The 10068-nt window shown below is 38.3% G+C and overlaps 1 protein-coding gene across 1 annotated transcript; it reads left to right on the forward strand.

The window, feature by feature from the left end:
• The first annotated feature begins 8098 nt into the window (after positions 1-8098).
• On the forward strand, positions 8099-9043 carry LOC126062335 (olfactory receptor-like protein DTMT). The gene has a single exon (XM_049859783.1). The coding sequence runs from the start codon at positions 8099-8101 to the stop codon at positions 9041-9043; it is 945 nt and encodes a 314-aa protein (XP_049715740.1).
• Positions 9044-10068: the final 1025 nt, after the last annotated feature.

The following is a 10068-nucleotide window of genomic DNA, read 5'->3' on the forward strand; positions in this document are numbered from 1 at the left end:
GAACAATAAGGCAGGAAAAAGAAAGAAAGAAAGAAAACTGTTCCTACTTGCAGATGATATGATACTATACGTAGAAAACCCAAAGGACTCCATGAGAAAACGACTGAAACTAATAGAAAGATTCAGCAGAGAAGCAGGATACAATATAAACATACAAAAATCAGTTGGATTCCTATACACCAATAAAGAGAATGATGAAAAGGAAATCAGGAAAACAATGCCATTTAAAAAAATAAAATACTTGCAAATAAATCTAACCAGTGGTGTAAAAGACCTATACAAAGAAAACTACAAAACACTACTGCAAGAAACCAAAAGAGATCTACATAAATGGAAAACATGTCATGCTCATAGATAGTTCGACTCTACATTGTGAAAATGACAATTTGCCCCAAAGCAATCTACAAATACAATGCAATGCTAATCCAAATACCAACAACATTATTTGAAGAGGTGAAAAAGTAATCTTTAACTGTATATGGAAAGGGAAAAGGCCCCGGGTAAGTAAAGCACTATTGAAGAAGAAGAATAAAGTAGGAGGATTTGCACTACCTGACCTTAGAACCTACTATACAACTACGGTAGTCAAAACAGCCTGGTACTGGTACAAAGACAGATACATTGACCGATGGCAAAGAGTTGTGAGCGATGGAAAAGAGTTGTGAGCCCAGATGTAAATCCAGCCACCTACAGTCACCTGATCTTCAATAAGGGCCCAAAGTCCAACAAATGGGGAAAAGACAATCTTTTTAACAAATGATGCTGGCAAAACAGGATGTCCATCTGCAAAAAATGAAACAGGACCCGTACCTCACACCATATACAAAAACTAATTCAAAATGGATCAAAGATTTAAATATAAAGAAAAAACTATAAAGATCATAGAAGAAAAAATAGGATCAACTCTACAGGCCCTGATGCACAGCATTAACACAATACAAAGCATAACTAACAATACACAAACTCCAGAAGGTAGGCTAGATAACTGGGATCTTCTAAAAATAAAACACTTATAGTCATCAAAAGACTTCACCGAAAGAGTAAAAAGAGAGCCTACAGACTGGGAAAAAATTTTAACTATGGCAAACCTACAAAGGTCTAATCTCTAAAATGCACAGGAAAGTCCAACACCTCTACAACAAAAAGACAAATAATCCAATTAAAAATTGGACAAAAGAAACGAACAGACACTTCACCAGAGAAGACATTCAAGAGGCTAACAGACATGAGGAAAATGCTTGAGGTCACTAGTCATCAGAGAAATGCAAATCAAAACCACGATGAGATACCATCTCACCCTGGCATTACTGGCACGAATTAAAAAAACAGAAAATAACAAATGTTGGAGAGGCTGCAAGGAGACTGGAACTCTTATGCACTGATGCTGGGAATGTAAAATGATACAACCATTTTGGAAAATGATATGGTGCTTCCTTAGAAGCTAGAAATAGACATACCATATTACCCAGCAATCCCACTCCTAGGAATATATTCTAGAGGAATGAGAGCGGTCTCATGAATAGATATATGCACACCTGTGTTCCCTGCAGCACTGTTTACAATAGCAAAAAGATGGAAACAACTTAGATCCCCGTGGACAGATGAATGGATAAACAAACTTTGATACATACACACAAAGGAGTATTACACAAGTATAAAGAACAATGATGAAATCTGTGAAGCATCTCACAACATGGGTGAATCTGGAGGGCATTATGCTGAGTGAAATAAGTCAATCACAAAAGGACAAATATCGTATGAGACTACTGCTATATAAACTCATGAAAATGTTTACACACAAAAAGAAACAATCTTTGATAGTTACGAGGGAGGGGAGGGGTGGGGATGGAAAAACACTAAACAGACAATAGATAAGTGGTAACATTGGTGAAGGGTAAGACAGTACAAAATACTGGGGAACCCAGCACTACTTGTACAAGGCAGGGCCATGGAAGCTCCATAGATGCATCCAAAGTCCCTGAGGGACTTAATTACTGAGCTGAGGGCTATGGGGACTATGGTCTCAGGGCATATCTAGCTAAATTGAAAGAAAAGGAAAGAAAACAAAACTTCATCATTTGCCCCAGGCAGCCACTGATTTGATTTTATCCCTACAGATTAAATGGCCTCTTTCTGAATTTCATACACATAGGAATTTATGACATCTAATTTTTTGTGTCTTCTGTGCTCTTTTGCTTAGCATAATGTTTTTGAAATTCATCCATGTAGTTGCATGTATTGGTAATTCATTCCTTTTAATTTTTGAATGGCTATTAAAAATGTCACAATGAGCTTTTAATTTTTTTGTACATGTTTTTTCTTGTATATGTGCATATTTTTCTATTGAATATATGCCCAGGAGTAAATTTATTGGCTCATAGGGAATGGCTATATTCTAATATAGTAGATATTACCAAAGAGATTTTTAAAACTCAGTAAAATACATACCCACAGGCAGTGTATGAGAGTTCTCGTTTCTTCCCATCTTTACTAACACTTAATAGTGACAGTGTTTTGATTTTAGCCATTCTGGTGGGTGTTTAGTGGTATCTCATTTCTCTGAACTTCCCTAAAGATTAATGAGTTTGAGTATCTTTTCATATGTTTACTGGCTATTTATATATATCCTTCTTAGTAAAATGTCTGCTCATTCCTCTTGTTCATTTTCTGTTAAATTGTTGGTCTTTTTCTTAGTGACTTACAGGAGTTCTTGAACTATTTTGGATACACTAGTTCTTAATTTGGGTTACTCTTTATGTTATGTGTTGAGAATATCTTCTTGTACTCTGTGACTTGCCTTTTCACTCTTAATGGTGTCTTTTATGAGAGAAGTTTTAAATTTTAAAGTAGTCTTTTTTTTTTTTTTTTTTACCAATCCTTCTCTTTACAGTTAGTGCTTTTTATTATTTTTTGGTAAAATCTTTCATTACCCCAAGGTTCTGATAATATTGTTCTATGTTGTCTTCTAGAGGAGTCCTAAACCCAGCCCAACCTAGATGGTGCAAATAGTTAATGTGGTTGGCTATTAACCGAAAGACTGGAGTTTCATGTCCACCCAGAGGTGACTTGCAAGAAAGGCCTAGTGATCTACTTCTAAAAATCAGTCATTTAAAACTCTATGCAGCACAGTTCTACTCTGACACACATGGGTATCTTCTAGAAATTTTATTGTCCTTTTTGATTGTGCAAATTTATCACATATAAATCTATAATGTGTCTGGAAATGGTTTTTGTATTTGGCATGAAGAAGGCACAACCCAAATATTTGGAAAGTAAACAACAAACTTCTAAATAACTCATGGGTCAAACTGGAAATCACTAGAGAAATTAGAAAACATTTTGAATTACATGAAAGTGGAAAGATGGCATATTAAAATTAGTGGTATGCAGCTAAGCAGTACTTAAAGGGAAATATATGGCATTGAACACTTATATTACAAAAGGATAAAGATCTCAAATCAATGATCTAAGCTTACAACTTAAGGACATAGAGAAAGAAGTGTAAATTAAATTAAACCTGAATCAAGCAGAAGGAAGGAAATAACAAAAATAAATGAAATTGAGAGCAGAAAATCATTGAAATCAAAAGCTGGTTATTTGAAATACTATATGAAATAGATAATCCTTTAGTCAGAATGATCAAGGGGGGCAAAAAAAGAAAAGAAATTATACAAAATAAAAATATCAGGAAAGAAAGAAAGGATACCACTACAGATTCCTGCGGATATTAAAATGATAATAATGGAATATTATGGAAAATTCTATGCCCATTAATTTTATACCTTAGATAAGTGGATAAATTTGTTGAAAGACACAACCTGCCAAAGCTCATTCACAAAGAAACAGATATCCTGAAGAGTCCTATCTATTAAAGAAATTGAATTTGTAGTGAAAACACTTGTGACAAAGAAAATTCCAGGCTTTACTAGCTAATTATATCAAACACTTATGGAAGAAATTATGGTAATTCTCTACAAAATCTTCAAGAATACAACCAGTTTCTGTCAATTCAATTCCGACTCATTGTGACCCTATAGGACAGAGTAGAACTGTCCCATAGGGTTTCCAAGGAGCAGCTGGTGGATTTGAACGGCTGACCTTTTGGTTAGCTTCCAAACACTTAACCACTGCACACCAGGGCCCCACAGAAGAGGAGAAAATTGTTCTCAACTCATTTTATGAGGTCAGCATTGCCCTTGTACGAAGACATTACAGATTAATATCCCTCATGAACACAGACACAAAAGGCTTTTAATTATAGATTTAATTTCTTTAATAGATGTAAAGCCTCTAAACATTTCTATTAGTCTCATACCAGTTTTGGATAAGTTGTGTTACCGAAAGAATTTTTCTATTTCATTTGCAAAGTACAGTTGATTTGCATTATTCACCGATTGCCTATTTGTGAATTCAGCTAGTTGTTAAAATTCATTTGTAACTCCAAAATCAACACTAACTGTGCTTTCAGGACTATTTGCAGACATGCAGAGAGTGACGAAAAATTCAAGTCACCTGAGACCGAACAAGATGATACTTCCTTACTTCAGCTGTCATAACGTAAACAAGTGTTGTTTTGCAATCTCTTTAGTGCTACAAGGGCAGTTGGGTTGTAGTGAGAGATTCGCCTACCCTGGGAATCTTTCCAAAACATTTATCTTTTCACAGTGGTACTCTACTTAAAGACCAATGATGACTTTTTTTGCCCACACGATAAAGTTTAAACTCCAGCATTACTAGGATATCGGGACATTCATAGTCTGGTCTCTGTTTACCTTTATGGTTTCTTCAACCATTTTCCTTCACCCCAGGACTACTGTCCATTCCCTAAACAGGCAATGATCTAGTTTCCATACATGAGTTTTTCTCCATACCTACTTTTCTTGAAAGTATGGTCAGCTGTGATCAGTGGGTGCCATCAGTCATTGTTCCAGGATTCTTAGACAAATTGTCCTAGAGACATCCTGTAATTACTTTGTCTTTAATGAGTTCTTCCAGGATCTATACTGCTCTGGGATCCAGGGCCCCTAGGGTCCAGGGAAATTTAGAACAGGAGATGCAAGAACAGATGGTGTAGACAGACACAGGCTCCACACACCTATAGTGAATAAAGGAGAGCAGAATCTCAGGCCAGGGTCCTGGAGTCACCCTCAGACACACTGGGTGAGTTGGGCAGGAGGGTGAATGAGCTGATCCCTTAGTGTCCTTCCAATCTGAGAATCTTGATGTCCCAAGTTGTATGCTATTGGGTTGCCATGAGTCGGAATCGACTCAATGGCAAAGGGTTATATACTGCAGGATAGTTTTTCGGGTAGTATAGCCCTTCTCTCTAACACTTTTCTGCCTCCCAAGACTTCCTCACATCCTAGAAATATTTTTTTATTAATGTTCACCAGTTACAACCTCTTCGTTAATGATAACATTCATAAATATTACTTACTATGCAATGTGTTCTCCCCAAATTATATCATTTCAGCATAATGATAGCTCTGTTAGGTAGGCATTTAATACAAGAGATCTGAAGCCTTTTCTGTATGTTCACATTACTCAGGGAGCTTCAGAAACTTTGCCCTGGCTTCCTTCTCAGAGATTCTGAATACATTTATCTGAAGGGGCTCACCTATCTCTTTTTTTTTTTTTTTTAAGCATTGTATGTCAAAGTGTAGTCCATGGACCAGCAGCATTGGCATCACCTGGGTGCTTATTGAAAACGTATGACCTATAGGCTCAGAATCAAAATCTTAACAGAGTCACCAGGGTATTTGCATGAACATTAAATTTTTAGAAGCACTACCCTGAATGATTCTTATGTGCAGCCCAGGTTGAGAACTAACTGATTTAATATGCGTAGGAAATGAGAAGCTCATATACCTCCTCACTGGCAGCGCCTGGAAGTGATATCTCCCTTGTCTGTGATCCTTAATCATATTCTTGACACCAGAGATGGAGGCCACTCATTTACCAGGGAAGCAAAATTCTGAGAAAACAAGTGTTTTCTTCCCAGTATAATGTCAGCACATAACAGCCAATATGAAAACTGTTAATGTCACTGGGTTAAATAGTATCAGCAGGGTGAAAAGCCCAGCAGTTGGACTCGCCATTGTCTTTTCAGTGAGGAGTTTCCTGTATCCCTTAATGCTCTTTCTTGCTTTCTTTGTCAGTTTTGAGGCACACTGAGGTCTGGTTATCTGGGAAAGAACTCAAGTGAGGGCTTCAGATTAGAGATTATCTTTGTTCTTTCTGCTTCTCCCATAATGTCTAAAATTCCCCATCAGACTACTAATCACAATAATAAAAATAACATCATGTAGATTTAAACATAAGGGTGTTTAGACTGAGTTATTTGCATTAGTGAATAGCAGTTTTTCTGAGGTTCTCTGATATTTTTCATGGGTATTAAATTACATCCATGAAGTCTGCAATAGAGTGTCAAATTTAGTGCTAAATGGTTAAAGCTAATAAGTACTTGTTCTGGAAGAATTTAGTAGAAGTAGTTATTCTGACTTAACGAGAATGTCTGATGCCTTTAAATTTGGAGTAATGCATGTTATAACTGAATGACAGCCAGCAAACGCATATGAAACACTGGCTACATGCCAGGCATTATGTCAGGTGCTGATGCTACAGCAGTCAAGAAAGCAGACATGGCCTTTCCTGCATGGAGTTTACAATGTGGTAGAGAAAAAGCTAAAGTAATTTCAAGTGTATAGAGTACTCTTGGGACAAGTACAGGATGCTGTGGAAGCACAGCGGTGTGTCCTGACTTAGTCCAGGAGACAGAGAATGTTTAGTTGAGTAAGCGACATGTAATATTATACTTGAAGACTAAGTAGGGCGAAGGTAAGTGAAGGGGGAGCAAAGGGAAGAAGGTGCTAGGCAGGAGGAACAGCAAATAAGAAAGGCTGAAGGCAAGAAATGATGACTTTGAATTCCCACATTGCTGAAGAGTGGAGTGCAAGTGTCACTTTGTGGCCAGATGAAGCTGTGAAAGTAGGCAAGGGTCAGGTCCTGAAGCACATTTTGTGCCCTTGAAAGGAACTTTGCTTTAATCTTAAGAGCAATGAGAAGGCACTAAGGAGCTTAAGCAGGAGAGACAGATGACCAGATTCTCATTTTAGAATGCTGCAGGGTGAATGGCGGGATTGAAGGAGAGTAAGCCTGGGAGCTGGGAGATGTTCCTGCAAGAATTGTCCAGATAGGATACGACGTCAGCCTGGGCTAGGGGAGTAGTGGTTGGGATGAAGAATGGATGAATTAGAAAGAGAATTATGTGGCAGAATGTGTAGGCTTGATAGATTGGTTGTTGATGATGAGAGAAAGAAATTAATGGAAGAACACTCTCAAATTTCTGACTTGATCACTTGGATACCTTTTACTGAGACGCAAGACACTTGAGGCAGTGCAGGTTGGGAGGCGTGCAGGTTTGGATCATGAATTTAGTTTGGGATCTGTTGGGTTTAAGATGCCTGTGATATAACCAAGGGAAATAAGCAACTGAGTATACAGTTCTGAGATTACATGGAAATCTATGCCATAGGAGCAGATGAGATTTTCATGGAGTATATGTATAAGAGAACCTTGTTTAGGAAATAACACTGGGGACATCATATGTAAGGTACTGACAGAGCAGAATAGAGTTCAGCTGCTAACCAGAAGGTCGGCAGTTCAAATCCACTTGCTGCTTCTTGGAAACCCTATGGGGCAGTTCTACTTTGTCCTGTAGGGTTTCTATGAGTCAGAATTGACTTGACAGCAATGGGTATGGCACAGATCAGAAGCCAATTACAGTCACTGAGAATGAATGAAGGGCCAGGCAAGTAGCAGAAAAAACAGACCATTGGTTATGTCACAAACTAAGAGGTGTGAGTCTTTTGGAAGGAGGGCATAATGTTATATGTTATAGAAAAGTGAAAACAAGTCATTTTTGATTATTGAGATTCTGATTGTAGAAATTGACATTGTTATGATGAGGGAAAAATAAAGTATCATTACAGAGCATCTAACATACCGTATATCAGAAAAATATGTTTATTCCTCTGGTCAGGTTTTTAATGAACACTATTTTTCTATTATTACTTCCTAGTGATGTTAGGAACAGATAATGTCAGGAAAGAATCAAACCACCATCTTTGAGTTCATCCTCCTGGGCCTGCCCATTGATCCAGAGCAGCAAATCCTGTTCTATGGCCTGTTCCTGGCCATGTATGTTACCACCGTCCTGGGCAACCTCGTCATCATAGCCCTCATTCGACTGGACTCCCATCTCCACACACCCATGTATTTGTTTCTCAGCAACTTGTCCCTTTCTGACCTCTGCTTCTCCTCGGTCACAATGCCCAAATTGCTGCAGAACATGCAGAGCCAAGTTCCATCCATCCCCTACGCAGGCTGCCTGGCCCAGATGTACTTCTTTCTGTTTTTTGCAGACCTGGAGAGCTTCCTCCTTGTGGCCATGGCCTATGACCGCTTTGTGGCCGTCTGTTTCCCCTTGCACTACACCACCATCATGAGCCCCCAGCTCTGTCTCTCCCTGGTGGCAGTGTCCTGGGTGCTGACTACGTTCCATGCCATGCTGCACACCCTGCTCACTGCCAGGTTGTGTTTTTGTGGAGACAACTTGATCCCCCATTTTTTCTGTGATATGTCTGCTCTACTGAAGCTGGCCTGCTCTGACACTCAAGTTAATGAGTTGGTGATATTTATCATAGGAGGACTCGTTGTCGCCATCCCATTCTTGCTCATCATCCTGTCCTATGTACGAATCACCTCCTCAATCCTCAAGATCCCTTCTGCCAGGGGTATCTGTAAGGCTTTTTCCACCTGTGGCTCCCACCTCTCTGTGGTGTCTCTTTTCTTTGGAACAATTATTGGTCTCTACTTATGCCCATCTGCTGATCATTCTACTATTAAGGAAACTGTCATGGCTTTGATGTACACTGTGGTGACCCCCATGCTGAACCCCTTCATCTACAGCCTGAGGAACAGGGACATGAAGGGAGCCCTGGGGAGAGTCTTGTGTAAAAGAAAAATTCTCTCCTTTCTATGATTTGGAATTTTTACATTAATTATTTTTTTTTAGTAGGTATGTTGATATTGAATTAGGGCACTATTTCAGACTTCTTTTTACCTCACCACAGAAATGTCTTTTGTAATCAAATTGTACACAATTCTCCACTAGGTAAAAGAGAAGAAGTAGAGCTGTGTAGTTGAACTAGGGAACGGTTTGGGGTCTTGGTGACTTGCTGGCTACACCTTCCTCTTTGTGTTCCTACTAGGGAAAGTATAATTTAAGAACTGCTCTTTTATGGGATCTTTATGCTTTCCGTTGTTATACCACTGATGTATCACAGGAGTTAATTTTTTTAAACCAAAATGTGTTTTGATTGTGTTATCATTTTAAATAATACTCCACACTACTTTTGGTCAATACTGAATAAAATCCAAACATCTTAATCTCCCATCCTCCCTCTGCTCGATCAGACTTCTTATTGTTGAATAAAAATATCTTCTACTTATGTACTCCTGCTCAATTTTCCCCATCATCTTATCTCTTAACAATTTTTCCCTGATTTATTTTCATTTCACCATTACCTTTTCTGATCTGGCCTGACCCTAAAGAAATTTTTCTATCCCCTAGGATTTCTTTTTGAACTACAGTAGTGTGTTTTTCATTTAAGTGAGAACTAGTTAATTCTCTGGGGCCTTAAACATTATTCCCCACCAGAAAAGGAGAAGGAAGCTAGAATCTACCAGATTCTAGCTAGAATCTTCTGTTTTGTATTTTGGACTTTACAAAAAATCTTTACATCTGTGTTCTTATTCTGCCCTCATGAAAATTGTAGGGAAGGAGAGACAATATTATCACTACTTGACAGACAAGTACGGAATTTGATAACTTACCAAGTCACAGAGTGAGTCCATTGGTGAGCCTGTCTAGGATTCCAGACTTTCTGATTCTGCTCTTCTCCTTTTTTTTTTTTTTTACAGAAAGAAGGGGGAAGCCATTATTTTTTTAAACTCTTAGCTTCACCTATGGCATGGACTAGGTGTCCAACCTGAGTGCATTTTATT

The sequence above is a fragment of the Elephas maximus genome, chromosome 19 (assembly GCF_024166365.1).
Source record: "Elephas maximus indicus isolate mEleMax1 chromosome 19, mEleMax1 primary haplotype, whole genome shotgun sequence".
Lineage (NCBI taxonomy): Eukaryota > Metazoa > Chordata > Mammalia > Proboscidea > Elephantidae > Elephas > Elephas maximus.